The sequence below is a fragment of the Fundulus heteroclitus genome, chromosome 4 (genome assembly GCF_011125445.2).
Source record: "Fundulus heteroclitus isolate FHET01 chromosome 4, MU-UCD_Fhet_4.1, whole genome shotgun sequence".
NCBI classification, from domain to species: domain Eukaryota; kingdom Metazoa; phylum Chordata; class Actinopteri; order Cyprinodontiformes; family Fundulidae; genus Fundulus; species Fundulus heteroclitus.
The window spans coordinates 34,368,772-34,393,962 of record NC_046364.1 but is presented as its reverse complement, the minus strand read 5'-3'; the positions used below and the strand labels follow the sequence as shown (position 1 = coordinate 34,393,962).

General features: G+C 42.1%; 3 protein-coding genes across 3 annotated transcripts in view; 1 reads left to right on the top strand and 2 right to left on the bottom strand.

The window, feature by feature from the left end:
- The window catches only part of wtip (WT1 interacting protein), a 42,594-nt gene extending 31,829 nt beyond the window's left edge, over window positions 1-10,765 (bottom strand). The window contains exon 1 of the mRNA XM_036136460.1: window positions 8,521-10,765. Within this exon, the coding sequence (XP_035992353.1) occupies window positions 8,521-10,012 (1,492 nt within the window). The 5' untranslated portion in view covers window positions 10,013-10,765. The remainder of the gene's footprint in view (window positions 1-8,520) is intronic.
- A 1,828-nt stretch (window positions 10,766-12,593) lies between these two features.
- On the bottom strand, window positions 12,594-15,902 carry sdr42e1 (short chain dehydrogenase/reductase family 42E, member 1). The gene is made up of 3 exons (XM_012855085.3): window positions 15,717-15,902; window positions 14,101-14,183; window positions 12,594-13,878 (listed from the first exon to the last, which is right to left on the bottom strand). The coding sequence occupies exons 2-3, from the start codon at window positions 14,166-14,168 to the stop codon at window positions 12,777-12,779; spliced, it is 1,170 nt and encodes a 389-aa protein (XP_012710539.2). The 5' UTR covers window positions 14,169-14,183; window positions 15,717-15,902; the 3' UTR covers window positions 12,594-12,776.
- Window positions 15,903-18,276: 2,374 nt separating this feature from the next.
- LOC118562991 (dynein regulatory complex protein 8-like) lies at window positions 18,277-22,765 on the top strand. The gene is made up of 8 exons (XM_036136459.1): window positions 18,277-18,379; window positions 19,709-19,797; window positions 19,939-20,020; window positions 20,528-20,600; window positions 20,757-20,833; window positions 21,028-21,070; window positions 22,336-22,402; window positions 22,518-22,765. Exons 2-8 carry the CDS (start codon window positions 19,773-19,775, stop codon window positions 22,634-22,636), a joined length of 486 nt encoding a protein of 161 aa, XP_035992352.1. The 5' UTR covers window positions 18,277-18,379; window positions 19,709-19,772; the 3' UTR covers window positions 22,637-22,765.
- Window positions 22,766-25,191: the final 2,426 nt, after the last annotated feature.

Genomic DNA, 25,191 nt, shown 5'->3' with positions numbered 1-25,191 from the left:
CAAATATCCAGCCACAGTCATGCCTGAAGGCTGTTGATGGCTACAAAAAGCATGTGGTTGAAGTGCAACCTGATAAGAAATATGTAGCATATAGTGAGAGTGTATTTATAAATTTTAGCAAGGAATATAATAATTTAGACCATTATTGGTTTAAAGAAAATCCACAATAAATTAAAATTTGTGCAGCAGATTCCTGACGTTAAGATTCAGGGAGGTCGAACGTTGCTTTCTGTGCTGGTCACAAACCACCACGTACGACTAAAGCGCAGGGCTGTTTGCTTTGTCTGGCATAACTGAGCTTCAACATGGGAGATATCGACAACCTGTTGTGCAGAAAGGACAAACGACAAAAGAATAGTGGATAAAATGTTCTATTCTGAAGGTATCCTGGGGATCCGGTTTGGGTACTAACAGCAAACGCAAACCCCCGAAGAACCGCTACGAGGCTCAAAATACCAAACAATGTTTGGTCATTTGTTTGTTTGGGATTAGAAATAGAGTATTGAATATTTGACAGCCGCTTTTATCATATCTGTGCTTCTTTCGAGTCGTTTGTGAACGTGACGATTAACTGTTTATCTCGAATGCACCTCGCCTGCCAAAGCAACAGTGCTGCTGTGCATTTTCATAAATTTTCATAAAAATTGTATTTCTTTATAGCTTTGGAAAATAGTGCACCAGTGGTCTGATTCAGATATGACTCCCAATACAGTGATTTTGAGCTGCTGTTAAATAGGAGCTTTTTCTATAGGACAGAAAAGGTAGTGGAAGGAAGAAATCTGGATCAATTTCCCTGATTTCACGTGCCTCGTCACTGGCTGGTGTCCGGACGCTCACACGCCAAAATGTAAATGAGAAAAATCAATGACTATCTGGATTACATCACGAGGGAGTCAACAACACTGACCCAAAAATAAACTCACTGTGCTTCAGGCATTGAGCTTTATGCCCCCATACATATTTTAGAGGTTTCTGTGATACGCCTGAACAAAATAAACCCATAATTTTTGCTGGATGAAAATTATCCATGGTTATTAACTATTTTTACTGATAAAAGTCTGTGAAACGGGGGGATGGACCATTTATATTTATCTTCTTTTGATCTGATGCCCCTAAATAAAACCCTGTGTAACCAGTTTACTTCACAAGTAATCTAATTTATCAATAGAATTCAACCTGAGTGTAATTTAATCTCAGTATAAATTGGTTGTTCTGAGAAGGCCTTAGAGGTTTATTTTAGAACATTAATAATAATTAAAAAAAACACACATAATGAAACTCCCAAGTTTAAACGTCTTACAGAGCTCTGCTCAATCCATAATTTTAAAAGGAAAAGGGTATGGCGCAGCCGTAAACCTTCCAAGACATGGCCATCCACCAAAAACGACAGTTTAAAAATAGGAAAGCATTAATCAGGGGAAGTAAAAAATGAATAAAAAAGATTAGCTGTTGACTCCACAAATTTGACCTTTACAGTAGTGACAGAAATAACGCCTTATTTGAACGAAAACAATAAGAAGTCCGTCAATATTAGGCCAAAAGTGAATTTTTTGGGGGGGCTAAAGTGCAAAACTATAAGAGTGGCAGGGGAACTTTTTTCTCTCCCCTAAAAACACCATTCCCAAAACACGGTAGAGGCAGAATCATGTTTTACTTCCGCAAGAACAGTGAAGCAGGTCAGAGTTGGTAGAAAGAGAGGTTTTAACGCCCGAAATAAAGGGCTATACTGGGAGAAAACCTGTTGAAGGTGACAAAAGAGTTGAGAGTGGAGAAGGGGTTCATCTTCCAGTGGGTATAAAACCCATAAACATACAGCCAGAACTACAACAAAATGGTTCAGAGGAAGGATATCCTTTGGTTATAATGTCGGTCGAGGCAGATGACCGTTCATACTGAGCCCGGTTCTGCCGGAGGTTTTCCTTCCCGTTAATGGGTGGTTTTTCTTCCCACTGTTGCTTCATGCTTGCTCAGTATGAGGGATTGCAGCAAAGCCATGTACAATGCAGACGACTCTCCCTGTGGCTCTACGCTTCTCCAGGAGTGAATGCTGCTCGTCGGGACTTTGATGCAATCAACTGGTTCCCTTATATAGGAACTTTTTTGACCAATCTGTATAATATGATTGCATTTGACTTTGTAAAGTGCCTCGAGTTGACATGTTTCATGAATTGGCGCTATATAAATAAAATTGAATTGAAATTATAATGTCCTAGTCAAAGTCCAGACCTAAATCTGAATGAGATTTAATCACCTAGTTGCTTTGTTACAGCAGCGATTTTGACTTCAGTTGCACTTTTGCTCTCAATAAAGACATCTTGAGCGCAACGTCCAGAAAAGGTAAACAGAAATATTTTTTCTTGTAAATGTCCCAAAGAGAATCCCACTGAGAGTCTGTAGCGTTCATCATGTTCACAGACCGTTTCCATCCAACGCGACTGAGCTTGACCTTATTTACACAGAAGACCGAGCAACAACTTTAGCCTCTAATGACAAACACAACACAACCCAAAAGACTTTGAGTGAAACTGTGGCTCCACAAAGCATTGACTTATGAGGTTGAAAAACCATACGCCGTTTTTCTTCCACTTCTTCAGTCACAACGCTGCTTTGATTGTGGTCGCAGTGTGCCGAAATGTTCAAAAAGTTCAAAGGGCATGAATACTTTTGCAAGGCAGAGCGTTAGGATGATGGTTCCTGTTATTCTTTTTTCCCTTTGTACGGTTTCATGTGGAAAGGTCCCTGCATGATTAATCCGCGGAAAACGATCTCCCACCATGACTCTTTGGCTGTAACAGCTAAACAGAAAAACGATGATTTATTTATACAGCTCCATCAAACCACCCTCCACATCTTTATCCTATCTAGCCCAAGCTCCGCTGCCGTTACCCAACCAACCCCGCGCCATGTGTTAGCAAGACTTTTGAATTTTTCACGCGTCAACTTGTAAACAGCAACAGTAAATGTGATTTACTGCCCCACACGCAATAAATCCCGGGGTGTCTCTGAAGTGAGGATGTGGTTATGGTTTTTACAGGACAGCGGGGGGGAAATCTCCCAAGCGCCCTTTGTTGCTCATTCCAAAACAGGATGCAGGAGCTCTCGTGTGCCCGTGTCAGAACACGTCCACTTGGCAAGGGCAGGACGCAGCGTGCACTCCGTGTGGTTAAAAATAAAACGCCAGCCGCTTAGCGCTTAGACGTACGTCCGTGGCCCCGTGAGTCGTTAACGTCTGAGTTTTAGACGGCAGTTTGGCAGAAAGCGCTCCGCTCAGCATCGGCTTGTTATGCCTGCGAGGAAGCTTCCTCGCTGCCAGATTCCCATCTATTTGGTTCAAACAGAGGAAAATGTTTGCGACTAACTGGTGGTAATAATGGCGTAGCTGGGGGTTGTGTGATATTATTGGCATATATGATTAGAGTCTAATCATTAGAGCCTAGAGAGTTTTATAAAAACAGACGTCTTTGTCTTGCTACCATCACCAAAGGTGGTTTACGTGCTGTGAGTTGTAAGTAGGGCTGAAAGATCTAATCTAATTGCGATTTTTTTTCTTAATTTTGCGATTTAATGCGATTTTTTTTTTCCCAGTTTAATTTATCATGTCTTTTTAAACATATACAAACAACAAATCATTTTGTTTCCTCGCTGTGCAGATTAGGTGCTAAAAGACCCACAGCATCTAAACTCAGAGAAGAAATTATTGCGTTCTGCCTACAATATATTTCAACCAAAATTGCAATTTTGACTTTTCTCTGCGTTAACCACAAGCAACAAAAATGGCCTCTATATAAAGATGTTTGTAAACAAGGACAATTCAAAACAAGAACTTTTAATGTTTCTATTAATCAGAATATTGTTTAAGAGAACAGCTTTTAGTTGATTTGGACATCAATCCTTGTTGAACATAAAGTGCAACCAACAAGCAAGTCTATGTATTAAACTGATTGACCAGAACTTAATGCTATGTATGATTATATAAACTCTAAAAAAAGTAATAAAATTAGATTATCTCACTGCTTCAATTGTCTTCCCTTCCATGTGGAGGCAAACCCACTTTAAACATTTTACCACACCTAATGGACGTGGCTAATTCCCTAATTGTTACAAAAATTGCAGACTCTGCGATTTGGAAATTGCGTTTTTTTAAATCGCGATTATATTGAAAATGCGATTAATTGTTCAGCTCTAGTTGTAAGCAGGCTTTATCAAACTTTAACGGCCGTGCTGTGTAATTTTGGCTTCCTATAGACCAAACTTAATTAAATTAAGATTAAAGCTCCTGCAGAGTCAGTTTTTATCTACTTTGGCTGCCAAACAAAATAAAACCTCTACAGACGATTGCCTTATATCGCACAACGTTATGTTCACGATGTCTGAGAGTCATGGGCGCGACCCTTGGATCATTATTACCTTCTTCTCTGAAGGTAGAATTAGGTTGGAAGACGAGCTAGAACGGGAAGGTAAAACTTGGAAAGCTGTGGTTCCGGTTCCGTCAACAACTGGATGGATTCTGCGGTAGACCATAAGTGACAGAAAGGGGCTGCATACCTTGTGCCAGTTCTCGGTCATCCGGCTCCAAAAGGCTTAAAAACGACGGATGCAGTGCACCCTAACACCTAAAGGCTTAACCTTTCATCTAAGAGAGCATGGACGCATAATTTAGACCATTACTGGTTTTAAGAAAAATCCTAAATAAACTCAAATTTGACTATGAGACCGTGACCGTTTGTACTTCAGCATTTTTTTTATTCATCCTGGATGAGCTTCGGTGTTGTTGTTGTTGGTGAGCAGCTCCAGCGTCGTGACAGGCCACTACGTCAGGAGACGTTGAGCAGTAACTCCTGCCGGCTGAGAGAGGCGATCAAAAGCTGCGATTTTTAACAGCTGAAAGATAAACGGTGATTCTCTCACTTTGACTACAGTTTATAACTCAAACGGAGTCGTCTGTGGCGAGAGGAGAGGAGGTCTGGTCGGGATGTAGCCATAAACTTTTTTTTTTTTTTTACAGCAATTACTCCTTGAAACTGTACTGCGATCCCTTCAAAGTCAAAGGAAGTTTGTAGCACAAACAGATGATAAGCAAAGCCTAACAAACGTGTCCCAAAGGCGCACAAAGCCTCACCTTCTCACGCAGGAATGCAGACCTGTCTTTTAATCCAAGGAATGATTACATGTCTTAGGCAGACTTCGTTGTGCTCAATGAACTCATCCAGGAGAGCTTTCAATTAGTACATCTGTTCAGAATGACTGAAAGTAGGGAACCTAGACATCCAAAGCCAAAACAGAAATAAAAAATTGATCCAGTGATCGAGTCTGTTTTCTGAGCCAAGAGATAGGAGGGTGGGGCCGGGTGTGTGAGAAAGGTGACAGAAGAGTCCATTTGGGATCATGGTATGGCACCTTTTTCACCTTTTTTCACCCTTTGTGGCGGTTCTTGTCCCTAAAGCTGGTTGATCAAGTGGTTCTGACACTTTGGATTCATTCTCCCTTTTTCTGTCCCCCTGTGAGGTTAAAGTAGGCACCGGATCTCAGAGCTAGATGCTAAAACTGCTCCCTTTAGGCATCGGAGAAAACCTCACCAGGTCCGGGTAATTCACAGCATTACTTTCTGTGTGTGGGTGTTTTCTTGTGTTGTTTAGTTAACCATTAGTGGTCAGATATTAGTCTGACTACAATAAACGTAACTCTTGATTCTGGGCGGTTTAGATCTCATTCATTTTTCTAGCGCTTTTTAGTCGAACTGTGAATTTTAGTGAATTCCTCTTTGATTTTAGATAAATTCAAGACAAACACTGAAGTCTCCTCCTGCCTCCTTGTGCGTTTCTAATGAAGAGCGACGGGATGACAAGGCCTTCATGACGGATCTGTAAGAACTAACCAGACTGATTAGCTCACGCGCGTCGGCAGAACTGACGTAGCTCAACGTTGCTACGCGTGGACAGCTCACGTTTCTGTTTCAAGTAAATGTAAAAAAAAAAAAAGAACGATTCTCCTGATACTGAGGTATTTAAACTTGCAGCGAGACGCGACAAAAAATCCATACATCGATCCCAGTTGCAGTATACGTCTGCCGCTTCAGTGCAGCTAAAAAAAAAAAAAGAAAAATGAAGCTAAACACCGTGTGCTGTTGTTCGCAAGTCAGCATGTGTGTGTGTGTGTGTCAGGCATGTGCATGACTACTGCCATTATAATTCTGGGCAGGTGATCAGACTTGACCCCCACTAACTATGTCTGGCCCGCCAGCCAAGATCGTGTGCCAAGTGTCTGGTGCTGCCCGACTCCCCACTGGCTGGTTAATGAAGGGCTTTTGCGGGGGAGTAACGATGGGGTGGTGGTGGAGGGGGGGGGGGGGTATGGGGGGGCTGCGGGAGAGCGGAGGGGTTGGGGGCGGGCCTCACTCCGCTGCTTCATTTGCAAGCTTCCATCGGGCCCAGCTGTTGATTCACAGCTCCTCTGCCACCACAACAAACAGAGGCCACACAAGGGCCAGCCGGCGGCACGGAGCAGGCAGAGCGAGAGCGGGACGCTGGCTGGAAGCGCCGGGGCCCCCCTGAAAGAAGCCCACGGCGATCAATTTCTACAATGTCGCTACAGAAACAGAGCCTGTCTCTTTTGGGGCTCAAACCCGAGGAGCGTCTGACTGCATTCTTCAGCCTCCCTCCCTCCCTCGCTCTTTCTCTATCCATCTCTATCTATTACCACCTCCATTATCTCCTCGGCTCTTCCTCCTCCCCGGCCCTCCCCTCCTGTCTTCCATCTTCCCGCTTTCACCTGCTCCTCTGAAACAAATCCACAGCTGTCTCGGCTCACTCCGAGCAAGTGCAACGGGCCTGCAGAAGGAGCCGCTGTTTTTTTTTTTTTCCCCCGCTGCCACCCGTCTCCGCAAACTCCAGACGGGAACTTTCTCCGGCAATCCTAACATATTTGAAAGACAAAGTCTCACAGCTGCACGCTGCATGGCAAAAAAAATACTTAAAAAAAAGAAAGAGTTGTTTGTTTTTTGACAGCAAATGCTTTTAGTCCAAAAAATGTCCCTCAGATTGGCGCCAAGGGGATTGTTTTGAGTTTGCCTTGCCTTCACTCCCCTTCAGTAACTCCCAAAGTGCACTTGATTTTCTACAAACCCCCGACCACACTGCTCCAAAACGACAGAAGGGTGTGTGCTCCGGCAGAACAGAGGGGTCCATTCAGCGCCGTGCCGTGCTCTGCAAATGTTAGCTCTGCCAGGACATTAGTGCTGCCCCGGAAAAAGGCGTCTCTTATCAGCCGGAGGGTGACCTGTTGATGGTGATGTAGCGTCAGCTCGCTGCAAACAGAGACCTCGGAGAGAGAGATGGCGAGCCTATAAATAAGGCCCCGGCAGGCACGGAGAAACGCTGTTTTAAACTGACTGGTGGAGCTCCCGTAAAGAAAAACACAACCACGTGCGTGACGTTTCAAGTGAGCGACGGTGGCGTTGTGTTCAGTGGAAAGAGCATGATTCAGAATGAGCTTCCCAGCCAACCTGTTGGTTCTCAGGACCGGAGCTCGGCACCTCTGATCAGATTTCTCATCCCTAAAGCGACTTTATCAAAACAGCATGCCTGCACACTGCAAAATGGGAACTAAAAGTATGTAAAATGTTCTTAAATTTTGAATATTTTTCCTTGATTTAAGCAGCTAAATAAGACTACTTGCCAATGGAATGAGAATTTCTACCCCTAAAATAAGATAATTAGACATCCTGCACTTGAAATAAGATGATGGAGATGAATTGTTCCTATTTTAAGTGCAACAATCTTATTCTATTGGCAAATAGTCTGATTTACCAGCTCAAATCAATGAAAAATTCACTATTTTCAAGAGGATTTTACCTACTTTTAGTTCCCTTTTTGCAGTGTATCTCAGTCTGATGCCCAATTTAAGCTCCATGCTCACACCTCATGCACATCAAAATAGAGAAAAACAAACAAACAAACAAAAAAACATTACTGCTGAAAAAGGGATTTCAGATTTTCTCAAATCGCAGACAGACCAAACCGAATCAAAAAGGCATGATTAGAGATGCACCGGTCAGGTCGTTTTTCCTGGTCGACACCGACTTTCTGGTTTTCTTTTGAGGTCTGATCTGCCGACAGCACTTTGATTTTTAAGGAATATAACACACAAAAGAGGAAGGAGAAAAAAAAGGTGCACTCCTTGTTATCTGAAAGAGATTAAAGCGTTTCCCCTTTATGAATCAAAGCGTGTCTGTCTCTAACCTTTATCTGATTTCTCTCAACTTCAAACAAGTGCATCAGAGTATAGTGGCAGATGCATTTATGAACCAAAAACAGTGGCAGTCAGTCATTTGCATTTGATTAACCAGAATCTGATTGTTCAGTATTTGACCTGCCAATCATCAAGAGAATAGCTATCAGGGTGGGGGGGGAATGGCCAATTAATGGCGCATCTCCAATCATAGAGATAATAATTATAGTATATAATAATCATATATATATGATTAATAAATGAGTTGTTTCTCAAAAAAGTCAACAAACCTACCAAAGTATTCCTTCTTCATGTGTATCTCCAGCTCCTTCTCCAGCTCCAAGGTGAGCGCCTCCAGGCGTTTCTCCGCCTGGCTCGGCCCACTCTCCCTGCTGGGGGTCACCTGGTAAGGCAGCTTATACCTCTGACCCGCCGAGGCCGCCTTCGTGGACACGCCGTAGCAGAACGACGACGGCGAGCCGGCGCTCATCTCCGCGGTGCCCCCCGCCTGGGCCGCCTGGGGCTGGGGCTCGGCCACCGTCTGCAGCGGGACGCGAGCCGGAGCCCCGTTCGGGTCTCCGAACTCCTGCAGCAAGGCGTCCTCGGGCAACCCGCCGCCCAGCATGGAGGACCTGGGGGAAGGCAGCTGCAGGTCCGGGTAGGTGCTCATAGAGCCCCGGGAGCTGCGGGAGCTCCTGGAGCTGTGGCTGGAGATGCTGGACCGCGGGCTGACCACGCAGTTCGCCGCCACCCCGGCTCTTGCGCTCCCGTCCTGGCTGCAGATGCTGGAGCGGGGGCTCGCCAGCGGCGCGCCGTGCAGGATGGCGCCCTCCAGGTCGTGGTTGACCACGGGCCCGTACCGCGAGTCGGAGTAGCTGGACCTCGGGCTGGTGGTGAAGGAGTACTGGCTGGCCGTGCTGGACCTGGGGCTGGCGTGCCTCTGGTCGTAGCCCATGCTGATGCCGCTGGTGCGGTTGCTGCTGGGCTTGCTGCAGCAGTCGCAGCTGTTCAGGCTGGTCCTGGGGCTGGAGTGCTTGCTGGTGTCGCTGGCCGTGCTTGCATAGCTGGATCGCGGGCTGAGGATGCTGTTGCCCTCACAGTGGACCAAGCTGGACCTGGGGCTGGTATACCTGTCCTGGCCCGGCACCACCAGGCTGGTGCGCGGGCTGCTGAGGCTCGACCGCGGGCTGGCGTGCTTGCTTTGCTCCTGAGAGGACAGCGAGGACGCCAGGCTGGAGCGGGGGCTGGCGGCGCCGTACCTGGCGTCGTGGCTGCCGGTTATGCAGACGCTGTTGCACCTGTTGCCGGGCAGAGGCACCGCTTTGTTGAGAGGCACCCCGTCAAAGGTGGAGCCGGTGCTGTACCTGTGGCCCTGCACCTCCAGGGAGTACCTCCGGTGCCTCTCGGACGTGCCGGGGTAGCACGGCAGAGCCACCTCGGATTTGGTGCAGCAGCCCTCCTCGCTGTACGCGGCGTCTCTCTGAGGGGCGCAGAAATCCACGGGAACCGTCCGGCTGCAGTTCACGGGACGCACGGGAGCCGCGTTGTACACTTTGGTCCCCGGCGTGAAATTCTCCAAAGTGTGATGCTGCTGGTGGAGCACAGAGGTGCCATTCATCGGCTTGGTTTTCAGCCCCGCCACCGCCGGAGCGGAGAAGTCCAGATCTGGGTTTATCACCAAGTCCCTCCTCGCGTTGTACACCCCGTCTTTGTAGGCTTCGTACAGGGAAAGGTCCTCCATCAGTGCAGTGGCCCGGAGTCCCAGGTCCTCCTCGTAAGGCTCCATGTTGCGCACCAGAGGCGAGAAGCAAGTTGCGAGTGCGCTGCGCTCCGCGGAGCTCCGATTGTGTTTCACATGGAAATCAAAACAAAACGCCGCCGCGCAGCCGTCGCTCCTTCACGCAAAACCGGCGGCCGAGGCGCAAACCCGCACCGCAAGCCGCATCGCCGTCTTCTGCTTTCCCTCCCCGCGCCGAACGGCAAACTCTTTCGCGCAGTTTCAGCCGACTCCGTTGCGTTTGTCAACTTCAGTTTTTGTTAAGTTGAAAGGTCTTTACAGTCAATGGCGCGCTGCGCGGAGGAATTTCTCCTTGTTGGTTTTTCCTCTAGATTCCCCCCACGGCCGCTTTGGGGGAAACTAGACCGGCTTGGATAATCCCACGGACCACAAAAGTGCTTTTTACACCGGCCTGCGCGCGGTGAGAGCGGGGGAAATTGCATTTAAAGGCGGTTTTACGCGGGGGACTCGTTCGCCTGAAAGGAATGCGGGGAGGGAGACGGGATGCGCTGCGCCTCTCTGGAATGTGGTTAATGCTGCAGAGAAACAATGATTGCGACCAACTCAGCAAGGGGCTGCCCGGCTCTGGAGAGAATAGTTTTAGAGAGAAGAAGAGGACGTCTGCATTCATCCTTTGCAGACTGGAATACGCCACAAAGCACGCCTCACCTGGTCCGACTCCTTCTGCAGCAGAGATGCACTGCACTCAGCAGGGAGAAATCAACAGCGACTTCTCTGTTTTTATTTATTTATTTATTTTCTATGAGCACATACTCTGAAAATTGCTGCAAAAAATCCGTCATTCACTATAACACCGTGTTAGGGTGCATAAAATTACAAGTGCATCTAAAAAAATGGATATCGGCAAGTTTAGACAGTGAAACTCAGATTAATTTTACATTGTCCAATCAGTTAATTATTATAATTATGGCACAGTTTCTGCACCCAATGCTTAGTTTTGGCTCATTTTACCCGGAAAACTGCCTGCTGTGTGACATGGAGGGACTTGTAGGATGTGGGTCTGCTGAGGTGTTAAGGAAGCCCCCAGGTTGTTTTAAAACAGTCTTAAGCTCCACTGCATTGTTAGGTCCAACGTCTCTCATCTTCCTCTTGACAAAACCCAACAGATCAGTTGTAAGGTTTAGGGCCGGGTAGATCATTTGCCCATAAAGCACAGTGATGCCATGGTTTTTCAAGCGGGTATGTGTACTTTTGTCATTGTTGACTGGTGAAAAGTGCCGCTGGAGAATGAAATCACAAGCCGGGCAGCAAATGGAAGCACCATGAGGCTTTAAAATGTCCTGGCAGGCTCGGTAAAGATGAGTGAACCAACACCACCCGATAAAACGACTCACCAAATCACCGCTGACCGTGAACACGTCCCACTGGCTGCCAAGCAACCCGGGTTCTTGGCCTCCCTACTGTTCCTCCGATTTCTGGCCCCGTGATTCCTGAGCGAAATGCACATTTTAATCTGTCAATTTATCTGAGAAGGCAACTTTGGACCACCAAAAAGCAGCACTCCGGTACTTTTTCTTAGCCCAGGTAAGATCCTTCTGTGGTTTAGGAGTGACTTAATGCGAGGAATGTGACAGTTGTGGCCCGTTTCCTGCATACCTTCGTCTGCGGTGTTCGTAAAACGTGGGACTCCAGTTGCTATCGGTGCCTTAGGGATATTCCCCCGAACCATTGAAGAGGCTTCGCTTCAAAATCCTCTCAATGATGCCGTCAGCGCTGCCACTTGTGGACCTTTTCTACCACATTTTTTTTCCTTCCACCCAACTTTCCAACTTGCCTACAGCGCTCTGCAGAAACTCAAGCTGTCATAAGAAAGACACGCCGCTGTGTGCGCGATAAATCTATAAGTTTCCTATTTTTAAATCATAAAGCTGTATTCCTGAACGTGTGAATGTTGAAAAATAAGGTACTTCTGTGTGCAAAAAGCTAAATTCAGTTTATTTCCATTGTGTAAAAGTACAACAGAGGTCATCGTACGGCACTTTACAGAGAGGCCGGCTTCCTCTGCAGATGTACAGAATCGAATTTGGTCCAAATTCAGCTAAATTCAGTTCATACCTGACCCATACAATCATACGGACATATTCAGACTTAATTACAAATACAATTACCCCAATGCTAATACAGTACAGTCAAAGTTAGTTGGTTTAGTGAAGGCCAACCTGTATAAAAAAAAAAAATCTGTCCAAGAAAGCCCAACTGATTGCTTTGAGCCATTTTTTTTTTTTGCTATAAATATCTCCGTTATAGCGTTATTGCAGCCCATTATATGAAAGTTTACAAAATCTTAACCTAGCTCAATTCTCTCCCCTTAAAGCATCATTATAATTCTGAGTTTGACATCAAAAATAAAATTCCCAAGCGACTGTCCCAGCTGTAAGACAGCTGTAATATTCTACTTGTTTCTTATAATACTGTCAAAGTATATGAATAAATCTTTAAGAAACTTATTCACTAACTTAAGATTCACTAATTGTGAATCTTAATCCTCATCGGTCGACTGGAAAGAGAGAGGTAGTGTTGGTTGAGTTTTTATAAGCAGCAAAGACGGCTTGGTCACAAAGTTTTTCTTTTTTTTAGCTTTAGTGGAGACACTTGGTTGCTTTCTGTAAGAAGAATGTTTTAGATCAATTAAGATTTTAAAAAAAAGCAAACTATCTATGTACGAATTTTTGTTAAGGACGTGAAGCACTTTGTGTTGCAGCTGACTGAGTCAATGAATAAAGATGATTGATTGATGCGTGACGTCGTTTTTTCACCAGCCGCCAGCAACCGGCAGAAAAGACAGAACGACGGCAACAAAAGCGGAAGCAAACAGGACGTTGAGTATAAATCTGCTGAGGAAGGAGCTGTGACGCCTCTTCCCGTGGCCTCTGCTTTTGAACCACTGCACCACCTCGTCCAGGTCGCGCTTCAGCGGCTCGTATCCGAGGTGCGCTCTGGCCTTGGCCGTGCTGAAGTAGTGCGTCACGCCCGTCTTGTACACCTCGGTGCGCGTCAGCAGGGGCTGGAAGTTGTAGAACGGGCCGACGAGGTGGTGAATCATCTCGGTGAGGAAGGCGAGCAGGTAGACGAGGGAGATGGGGAGCCGCAGCTTGGGGAACGGGTAGCCCAAGCCTTCAACCAGAGGCCTGAAGAATTCAAAGTTGTTGACGGGCCGGCCGTCGGAAATGAAGTAAGCCTGGCCAGCTGAGCGGTGCTGCTTCTCTGAGCCCAGAGCTTCTGCGGCGAGCACGTGGGCCGAAACCAGGTTATCCACGTGGACAAACTCCACCAAGCTGCTGGGACTACCGTAAACAAACCTGAAGATCCCCCTCTCTATGTAGCTGACTACCCTAGGCAGGTGCCTCTGCTCACCGGGCCCGTAGATACCTGCAGGACGCAGGGCACAGGTTCTCAGCACCTCAGAGCTACCGACCAGAGCTGATCCGTTCGCCTTTAGCACCGCCATCTCAGCCAGGGACTTGGTTCTGGAGTAGTGGTCAGGATGAAGGTGGAGCGGCAGATAAGGCAGACCTTCGTCGCCGTTCTCTATCACTTGGCCTCCGAACACCACGTTGAAAGTGCTGGTGTAAACCAGCCTCGGCACTCCTTTCTCCACACAGGCTTTCAGGACGTGCTTTGTTCCCTGAACGTTGACCGCCTCGATCAGCTGTCTGTTCAGCTGCTCTCTACCAGACATGCCATACGAGGCAACGTGGAACACGCAGTCCACACCGGACACGGCCTTCTCAACCTGTGCGTATTCACGCACGTCCCCTTGCACAAACACCATGTCTTCAGGAAGGTCTTGGCTCGGAGGAACGGTGTCGAACAGAACGATGCCGGCTCCTCTTTTATGCAGAGCACACGCAAGGCTGCAAATAAACACATGAGTATTTATGAATCTCGTTAAGGGCGCATACAGATCATCTACTTTGACAAAACACTGCAATGAAAACCACTAAATCTACACCAGCCACAAACACTAAGATGTTTAGCACGACACCACCACCTTGTGGTCACTAGACAGAATTGCATCGGTGTGGCTCGCTCAAACAAAACATTTTGATTGATATTAAATTTGAAATTGTGCTTACCGGAATCCAAAATACCCGCAACCTCCCGTTATTAAAAACACATTTTTGTCCATTTGTGTGCTTTCCATTGTGAGAGGAACAATCTGTGAATTTACAAGAGTTTAGAAAGTTAGAATAGGCCAAAATAAAAAGACAAAAGAGACCTCAATGAATTTTTTTTTTAACAGACATAATAATAATAATAATAATAATAATAATAATAATAATAATAATAATAATAATAATAATAATAATAGGGTTAGTATAATAAGACATTATGAAATTGATGAATAATTATTGACTTAAGCAAAAATTATTTGTGTGCATCTTGTTTGAACTCTTAAAACATCCCTAAATCCAACTAAGGTTTGTGTCAAATTCAAAGCTTTTCTTTCAAAATTCAAAAGCTTTAATCGAAGACCTATTCCAGTCATAAATGATGTAGTACGTTTCATATTAATGCTCTGTCTTATTAGATGGCGCAGGACTGAAATCCGTTGCAAAAACTGTTACTCTCAGGATAGTTTTCAACTGAAACACCGTAGTAAAATTAATTTCTAAATATAAAAGAAACAGCTTGACCCAACAGCTTTTTAAAAGCACAGGCCGTTTTCAAAGTTAAAATGACTTTCTAAAGTTTTAAACAAAGTCATTCTTTACTAGCTTTTAACGTTTTTAGACTTTAGTCTGGGTTTAACGCTACAAAGCACTGAGGCTTCCCTTTTAACAGCTGATTTGGTGAGCTCTGGTGTTTTAATGCTTTTAAAATGATAGACAACCTTTGATGCTGTATATCACAATACTCTGGTATCAGGGTTGGAACACGTACAGCTCTGATTTAGTTTAAACTGCTTCTCACAGGCAGGAGGTTCTTCCTTTTCTTCGGGAGCTTTTAGCATTTCACACGGGTTGATATCGGGCCCACTTCTCATTATTTGTAGTTTTGCTTTAACACCTCTCTTTCTCATCCTGTAGTCACGCTCTGTATGACGGAATCCATAACTTTGTTCATGAATCTTCTTGTATGGCTGATTCACGTAGATTTTAAAATTTATGAGAAGAGTGTGACATCAAAAATTGTTTTTAGAAGTGTCTTTTTTTGTTATTTTGTCCCCTTTTATTGTATTTCACTTGTTCCTTTATCCTGTATTTATGCTATTGCTTGTTGTCTAAAATTCTAAGCACTTTGATAAACCTTTGCTGTTTTGAATGCAGCACACCTATACATTTGACAGTAACATCTCCTTTAGCTTTGTCCCTGTGGGAACACAACTTTGATTCTATATGTTGCGTCATTATGGTTCATGTAAGAAGGTATTTTGGTGTTGCATAAAAAGTAAATGTTAAACATTGGTTCGGATCTGAGAGTCCCAGTCCCATACAGCTTACACGTGTATAATGAACTGTGGTATATTTGCATGAGCTTCATGTTAACTTGCGACATTATAACTGGAAAAAAAACTGGAGAAAATCAAACGTTACCCCCAACATTTACATGCTACAACAAACCCCTGCAGCAGTAAATCCCATTATTCTTGTGTTAGAAAGGTCAAAGTCTCATAAATGTAAACTGTCAGCCTACATATCATTGTTAATGCGTGCAGCTTTCTGCTCACATGTGGACCAGTGGCACCCACCTCCTTACTAGCTGACCACAACGACAGATCCGTCAACTTTACACTGCCTCGCTGACACCAGCAGACAGAGCGCTCCTTCGTCTACTTCCTTGTACTTCTGTCCGGTTTGTTACGCGTTCACGTTCGATTAGTGCAACGCAAAGACGTAAGGAGAGTAGTCTTCACTGCTATTGGCCAGTAAAAATGTTACGTCTGCGCGTCCGCCATCTTGTGAGTGGAAAACTGTGCTTTGGAGGCTAAAAAAAACTAAAAAAAAACACGACCATGCTGAGAAGGCGCTTTTTCCACGTTTAGGAAACACTAAAATGTACGTTTTGACGAATTTTGAACACTTGTTTTAACATGCAACAATGCAGATATTTGACCATATCGTAAAGGTTAAGTCATCCGTGCAGACTCGTAGCTCCAGCAGTCACAGGGTACACCCTGGACAGGTCGCCAGAGACACACAGGAAACACAAGACATGCGCACACACACACACTCAAACCAAAGGGGAGACCAGTTAATAGTTGTGTGTTTTGCACTATGGAAAAAAGCCGGAGTACCCAGAAAGAACTAACACATGTATAAGTAAACATTGAAACTCCATGCAATTTTTCTATAAGTACTTACAATTAAGGGATTATCTTTTGTCACACAAAGAATGGCCTACCTTGAAACAAAATACACCACCTTTAGAAATATTTTTAATAAAATGTGTGGAGGAAAATAATAAGAGGAAGATCATATCTAATCTATATAAACATTTACATGCATTTCTCTGACAGTTCTATAGATATAAAGCAAAAGTGGGAACTAGAAATTAACATCATTATTGAAGATGAGGAGATTTGTGAAAAAGGTTTTAAGATCACCCACAGTCCAAATTGGAAGGAATTTGATTGGAAATTAAGAATGAGATTTTTCAGAACACCTTTTAGTATCTCAAAATACAACAGAAATGCTACGAATGTGTGTTGGAGGAATTGTAATCAGATTGGGGATCACACTCACATTTTTTGGGACTGCCCAATACTGATTCCATTCTGGCAGGGGGTTCAGACAGAGATTAAAAAAATACTCAAGTTCACGTTACCACTGAACCCACTGCATTATATACTGGGTTTGACCCCAGGAGACTATATTGGGAAAAAGGAAGTCCAGTTACTACAGATTCTGCTACTAGTAGCAAGAAAAATGATAACTTTGTCTTGGCTCAAGCTTTTGCCTCCCACTCTTCAACAATGGCAAGAAAGATTGAAGAATGTGTACATAATGGAAACGATAACAGCAAAACTTCACTTAAAAATGGACATTTATCTGAGTGTTTGGACCCCAGCTATTTCCCACTTTGGATGGCCACTCTGATAAAGATGCTAGGTGTTATAAAAAGCTGCTAGTCCCCTTGATATGTCTCTCTCTTTTATTGAAAGACACTGGATATGTACATTTCTCTTTCATGTGAGCCCATGAGAACCTCTCAAAGAAATGTCAATTGCCAAAATGGACTTAAATATTTGCTGAGACCCCCCCCCCCCTTTTTTTTTGTTTGTTTTTTTTTTTTTTCTTTATGTAAGTGCATGCATAAATATACATATGTATGTGTGTTGAATTCATAATAATCTTAAATAAAGAATGTTAAAAAAAAAGAAACTCCATGCAGAAAGACCCCAAGCCAGGATTTAAAAACACAACCTTCTTACTGCAAGGCAACAATGTTGCTAACCCGTTATTATCATCATCATTATAACTACTATTATTGGAAATAGTAGTAATACAAGACATAATGTTAATATATAATATTATTAATAACATTAATAACATTATCAAAAGGTTAGATTATTACATTATATAACAATTTGTTATTTTATCACTATAACTGCCATACAGCAAGAAGCTTCTGGGTGGATTTTTTCCACCTAAAAGCTGCTTTTTGTATTATATATATATATATATATATATATATATATATATATATATATATATATATATATATATATATATATATATATATATATATATATATAAAGTTATTCAATTACAATCTAAAATGGAATAAAGTCACACAACGTAAGCTCTCTGCCGATCACTGCCTTCTGAAGCTTTTAACATTTCAACCCAAGTGCCACCACAAAAAAGTCCAGTTGTTTTGTTTTTTACTTTTTGTGAAGCAAAAAACAACTACCTGACATTGCTGGAGCTCATTCTAACTTCTGAATTACAGATTTGGAAATAAAGTAACCTAATACCATCAAATGCTATTATGGATCGTATGAAATGTGGTAACCAACAATAAAAGTATAAAAAAAGAAATTTAAAAAACGTAACTGGACTGTTATTCCGAGGTTCAGCGCCCCCTCGTGGTGACAATCGATCTCTGTCTAACCACATGTTGCAGGGAGGCCGCAATGTGAAAGAAGTAAACATCCAAGTCTCTCCACAATAGATACCAACACAGCAGTGTTTTGTTGTTACCATAATCTGTCTGTTGATACGATATTCGAGACAGATCGGACTCATACGAATAAACTATTCAAACTTCCCCACTTTGTTTCAGCGAGGCGCGCTCCCGCCACAGGGCATGCAAATCTCTGCACCGGCTGACATGCACTTTTCGGGGGAGGAGGAACAACCGTGATTTGCAGACTCAGAACAACGGAGAAGAAAACACTGATCTAACCAGGGGTCCGTTCTTCGTACGTCGCTAACTCAATTAGCAGGATTTCATTGTTGACGATTTGGCATGATCTTGGATCTTTTGGTTCTTCGAAACTCATCCCGGACTTGTTGTCATAGCAACATGTGCGCAAAGTTGAGCCTGCTCCCGAGCAGGCTTATTTCATGTAAACAAGATTAGATCGTAGCGGAGGAGATAGGGAAGTCTGTGTCTAGCCAGCGCACTTGGACCACCTAGTGGCAGAGGAAGGGACAGAATTGTGGAACACCATTTTTTTTTTAATGTTCAATAAAACACGAAACAAATAATGCTTTGTTCCTGTCGTTTTATTTAAACAATTATTTATAAAGAAAAGTTATCAAATCATCTTTTGCCTGCAGTAAGAGATAGTTATGTAAAGTCAGCAATACTACTGTGTGTAAAATGGTGTATTAGAATTTACTCTGAAGGTCCTTTTGAAGCAACTCGATCTCTAGTGCAGTTTTTCTCTTTTTCACGTTGTGGAGTTCAATTTCTCCTCTTAATTTGTATTTTTTTTCAGGTCAAAATACTTTTTCTTTTGTTGAAGATGCCGTTAATATAGGGAACAGGTGGCACCTTGAGTCATTTTGTGAAAAAAAAAAGAAAAAGGGTTAAACATGTAAAAGTAAAAAGAACCCGATTTTTTTTTCAGCCTTCTTATTGGTGGCTGTTAAAAACAGACAAACACATAATTTAACAGTGGCTTTTTAAAAAAAGGAGAAGTTGCTTTTTAAAATACAGTATAATATTTAAAGGCTATCATTTTGTAGAATATTCTTGTACTTCACTTTTTTCCCCATGTTCGAGTGGCTCCCATGGAGGCTCTGACATAAAAGAACAAAGTACTTATGAAATTATTAAAATGCAAAAATATATACTGTAGAAAGTGATAGAAACATCTATCATGGACAGTATTTACAATTTAATTTGTCTGTTGCTTTTTGCCAGCCCTCTCTCCTTGTTTTAGCAGACTTTGAGGTGTTACCTGTCGTTTTAATTGACTCAAATTCGGCATAACCTTCTTTTAAAAGCTCTTGTTCAGCTGGGAAAAAAACTGTGGGCGTTCTTTGGCCATGCTGAACAGCCAATAGCAGCACTGCTGATCATTGTTTCTACTATCGATACATTTCCCCTTTTAAACAAACGCATGAACGCGCAGTTGTCTCAGATAACTCAATCCAGCCATACTAATCATAAACAACAGGTGTGTTTGAAGAACCCAATTAGCCGGATCATGATTAGCCGGATGAAATCATCTTGGATGTCTCATTTGATCTTGGATGTTTTAAGCAACGTACGAAGAACGGACCCCAGTGCTGTCTGTGTGCGGCAGAGGGCGACTGTTCGGTTGCTTGGCAACAGGACAACGCGCTGAAAGATGGCGGAGGAAAAAGAAAGTGAAGGTTCATAATTTAAAGTTAAAAGCTCTGTAGTACTTCTGTTTTATTTTTTTATTTTTTATTTTGTTAAAGTTGTATTAATAATTTAGGATTATGTGTGTATTTACAGGTGAGCGCTTTATTTATTGTGCTTTGTTGTTTTAGAAAACATTTCAGCTCTTCACAAGAAGATAACAGACGCCTTTCAGCTGTTTGACTACGATTCCAACAACACGGTTAACGTCCGGTGAGGAAAGCTTAACATGATGATACAACTCTTGTAAAGTTGTTAATAATAAAACATGCTAACTGTTGCCTTGAAACTAAACCCCATAAATAGTTTTGCTTTAAAATATCCAGTCTGTCAAAATGTTACAATCCTGAGGTAAGATTGTTGACTTGAGATCTGTTTTTTTTTCTTTTAATTGATAATTGGTCAATTGGGGGGAAAAAATTGATTATTAATTTATCAACATTGTATTATTATTATTATTATTATTATTATTATTATTATTATTATTATTATTATTATTATTATTATGCCAGATAATATTAGATAGATATTATATATTATTAAATATGCCAGATATAGAAGGTAGAAAGAATGATTAGGTCTCTTTTCTTCACGTACTTTCTTCTGTTATTGTTGGTAATGTAAAAATGGAAGGCTTGAAACCAATCACGAGGTCAGAAAATAGTGCATGAAGCAGATACTGTATATACCAAAGGTGTCGTAACTGTGTCTGTTTTCCAGGGAGATTGGCACCATTATGTATTCTCTGGGCTGCTTCCCCTCCCAAGCAGACATTCGTGAATTTACAGCCAAGGTCAAAGCAGTTTTTTATGTTTGTTATTCAAATTATTAAATGAACCACCCACCTAATGGGCTTCTTTCCATGTGCAAATAATTAAAAAAGGAGCAGGTGTCAGTCTGTTATAAAGTTTAAAGAGTTAAACCTAGGTACCTTGTTCTATTCACTCAGGTGGGAGAGGATTTCTCAGGAGTTGTACATCTGGATAAGTTCCTTCCAGCTATGACCAAAGTACTGTTGGAGAACAGGTAAGATCATTTATGTTGGCTCCATGATATCAGCACATTTTAATGCAGTTTTTAAAAGATTAGTTTTTACTTTGTTTCTGTCATATGTCATATTTAAAATATGACATATATGTGTAATCAGTCAGTCAGGGCTCTTTATTACACGTTTGGTCTGTTAACCGGAACAATAAACAATGCTCTCATTTGTCTGTTAGGTTTCCTCCCATCCCCAGGAGCAAGCTTTTGCAGGCTTTTAAGGTGAAACTGGCTCTTGCTTCCTTATCTTGTCTTCTGTTTCTCTGAAGTAGCTCTGGCTGACACCTTATACAGCACTCGGCTGGTTTAAATCCTACTTAAAGAGCAGGAATGTTTTTGTGTCAGTAGGTAACTTTACATCAGAGACGACAAAAATCACATGTAGGGTTCCTCAACCATCAGTCCTGGGTCCCCTCTTATTCAATATCTACATGCTCCCTGTAGCTCAGATGATAAAACAACATCAGCTACCATGACTATGCAGATGACACACAGCTCTACATCTCCATGTCACCAGGTGACTATGAACCCATTCAAGTGCTGAGTAAATGCTTAGATCAAATAAATGCATGGATGTGGCAACATTTTCTTCAATTGAATAAAAACAAAACTGAAATAATAATATTTGGACCGATAGAGGAGCGATCAAAAGTTAGCACACAGCTTCAGCTGCTTCAGCTAAAAACCACTAATCAGGCCCGAAACCTGGGTGTAGTGATGGACTCAGACCTGAACCTCGAAAAGCATCTAAAGACAATTACAAGGGCGGCTTTCTATCACCTGCAGAACATTTCTAGGATTAAAGGACTGATGTCTCAGCAGGATCTGGAAAAACTAATCCTTGCGTTTATTTTTAGTCGAATTGATTACTGCAACGGTGTTTTCACAGGTCTGCCTATAAAGTGGATCAGACAGCTGCAGTTGATCCAGATCGCTGCTGCCCGCATCCTCACTAAGACCAAGAAAGTAGAGCACATAACCCCAGTTCTAAAGTCCTTACACTGGCTCCCTGTATCTCAGAGAATAGACTTTAAAATACTTCTGTTAGTTTATAAATCACTGAATGGCTTAGCACCTAAATACATCACAGACTTGTTATCAGTGTATCAACCATCCAGACCACTCAGGCCTCTGGCTCCAGCCTATTCTGCATACCTAGAACCAGAACTAAACTAGGAGAAGCAACATTTAGTTCATATGCTCCATTTATCTAGAACAAACTCCCAGAAGACTGTAAAAGTGCTGAAAGCCTGCGTTCCTTTAAATGGGTTAAAAACCTATTTGTTTTGCGTTGCCTTTAAATTAAATTTCTAGCACAACTTCTTATCCTGCTGCTCCTGTTGTAATGTTTTTTCCTGTTTTCTCTTTTTGTTCATGTACAATACTTTGAATCATCTTGTTACTGAAAAGTGCTATATCAATAAATTTGCCTTGCCTTGAGTGAAGAATTCACATCGATACCGTTAATCCATAAACTCTGTTTCTAGGTTCTGGACAAAGACCAGAAGGGTTACCTTAAACCTGAAGAGCTGACAAAGTACATGATGGAAAAAGGTAAAGCAAGACTTTCAAGGGGACAAGGAAGCTAATATTAGTGGGGAAAAGGAGATGTAGTCGTTTTAAATTCTCGTTGAAGATTTTCCACATGTTGGTGTCTTGTTTTAACCAGCTGAACCTTTCACCCAAGAGGAGATGGACGAGATGCTAACAGCACACACTCATCAAAAGGACAACGTTATCCATTATGAAAAGTTAATTGACAAACTCACTGCTGACCAGAACATGTAGGAAGAGTCTTTGTGTATCAGCCAAAAAACTGTTAAATTATTCCTTTTTTTTTTGTAGCCACTTCATTAGATGTTATAGCGTTCAAACGTTGTGTAATGCATATGATTGTTTGGAAATAATTAAAGCAGTTATGCTGGGATACTTTTGTGGCTTCAATGTTCTGGTTTTGAGATGTTCCAGCCTGTACTTGGAGGTGGACCGTGGGCTCAGAATAGATGCTGAGGCGACAGGCTGGGTCTTAAAATAACGAGACTTCTTGCACCGTCTGCAGGACATTTTACAGTCAAGCTTGTTTTACACTGAAAATGTTTTTTTCCTCCCACCATTTACTTGAAACATATACCGTATAAAAAGAATGCTGAAGTTATAAAAGCTTAATCGCTTCTAAATGTTTGATGTTTCAATGTTAAATAATGTATAAGATTACCTGTTCCTAGCGTCTGCCGGCGGCACATAAAGAAATTGTTCTGACCACAACACAAGAAAGAACCCAGTCAACAAGTATCCAAATCTTAGTTGTGGTTAAACTTTACATTTTAAATTGCATATCATTAATTTTATAGGAGAGTTGCAGGGAAATATAATCCCACTATCCATTATAAACACCACCTAGTGATACGTTTGTTCTTTCAGACTGTTGCCCTCATGAGAATTTGATGCATTAAGTTGGTCCAAAACAACCTGTAGTCTGTGAACCCTGAGCAGGTCCAGTTGTTAAACCTGTGATCCCTGATCTTTCAACAGGGAAACAAAACAAAAACCAGCCTTTTTTAAATCTGCCCACTGTGAAAGTCGTTAGTTTGTCCCAAGCTTATAGCTGCGAATGCAGAGTCTCCTCCTGAACAGATCGCCTGAGAGTAGCCAGAGCTGGTGGCAGAGAGCCAACCATCCGTTGATGCTCCGGTTGATAAAGAGCAGAACAGCAAGAAAGTATAAAGCAGAATATGGAAAAGAGAAAAATGAATGGATTGAAAAATATGAAGCAAACTGAATACAAAGATATCTATGCAGCACCCGGAGAGACTAAATTCAACTTTTCTACATTTCTAGAGACACCAGGTACACAACAGAATGTATTTAGGGACTTAAAAAAAAAAAGGATTTTACATGACACGCCCTCTTTAAAGTTGTGTTTGAATACATTGAAACCATGGTATTTTTACTCAAGATGCTCATACTGCAAGAATTACATGCTGGAATAGGATTACTTTAAAAAGGTAAAAGTAATCAAGCCAAGGGTGTGAGTTGGTACAGAAGTCAATGGTGAAAGAAATGTGAACAAAGGTGTGCGAAATGATTTAGCTTCATGAGGACGAAAAGATAAAAAAAATAAAATATTTGTGCTGTGGTCAAGAAGCCATGATGTGTGTCTGAACCAACTAGAGTTCAGCTTTGTAACCAGGAATAAAGCCAATACCAGATTTGCAGATCAAAAATAAATTAAACATATTAAAAACAAGAATGAAACAAAGCAATGATTGCTGATAAGCGTAGCATTTTATCTCAGATGATTCTGCAATGACTCGACATGCATGAAAAAGTTGTACAGCTGTCAAACAGACAACACGACTTATCTAAAGCTCAGGTAAGCGTAATGACAAACAAAAACAGTTCCCTCAGTGAGCGTCAATTCATGCTACAGCATTTCAATCCACGGGAAAGTGGATTGCCAAAACTGCCAAATAAGCATTTAAATCACAGTTTAAGAAAAATTCACGAAGAAAAAAAACAAACAAACCCAAAAACAGAAATAAACAGAAACAGGATCTATTAAGAATCCCAATTTTACCAAACGCCAACAGTAGAAACAGAATAAGGTTCATTTACCCTCAGCCTCGTCGATTATCAAGAGTTTTGATACGCAAATAAAGATATAAAAAGGGATTTCCACACTTTTTCCATAACCAATTTCTGACCTCATACTCTGTAACAAAAACGGTTCCACGTTTTAAGTGGCTCTTGCTCACCAAGATAAAAAAAAAATAAAAAAATAACCAAGAAATACATTGTTTACTTGACATGTTCCAAATAGGGCTGAAACATATTTAATTCTCTCTTTGAGGAGAGAACAGCAGCAGCTGGAATGTTAAATTTGTACGTAGTGAAAAAAATAGTACAGTTGGCTTAATTTCAATCAAGGTTCAGTTGCACAAGTAAATAAAACATTTATGTATAAATCTAATGCAATTAGATGCGCTACATCCAACTACAGGTGTCATTTAAAAAAAAAAAAAAAATGACTTGGTTTAAAGCTGAAAGGACATCAGATACCAGCACCGATGTTGATTCATTTACATATAGATGTTAAAAGCTGAGTTTTGCACTGTATTACCTGCTATGAGGGAGACGGGGGACTAAACGTAGAAATATATACTTTATTAATGGTCCACTGCTCCCAAGTATTAATTACATTTATATTGAGTAACATTGGTTTCAAGTACAGATTACAATGCCCTGTTAAAAAAAAACAAAAACAACTAAAGATGAAGTGTTGTTCCACTTAATTCAGCATTATGAGAGATAAAGGCAAATCACATGGGTCATTTGGTCCTAAA

Excerpts from the sequence above, each read along its gene's own strand:
- sdr42e1 (XM_012855085.3), bottom strand. The coding sequence starts at position 14,168 with ATGGAAAGCACACAAATGGACAAAAATGTGTTTTTAATAACGGGAGGT. Across the intron at positions 13,879-14,100 it reads TGCGGGTATTTTGGATTCCG|CCTTGCGTGTGCTCTGCATA; the intron begins GTAAGCACAATT and ends GTTTATTTGCAG.
- LOC118562991 (XM_036136459.1), top strand. The coding sequence starts at position 19,773 with ATGGCGGAGGAAAAAGAAAGTGAAG. Across the intron at positions 21,071-22,335 it reads AGCTTTTGCAGGCTTTTAAG|GTTCTGGACAAAGACCAGAA; the intron begins GTGAAACTGGCT and ends CTCTGTTTCTAG. Across the intron at positions 22,403-22,517 it reads AAAGTACATGATGGAAAAAG|CTGAACCTTTCACCCAAGAG; the intron begins GTAAAGCAAGAC and ends TGTTTTAACCAG.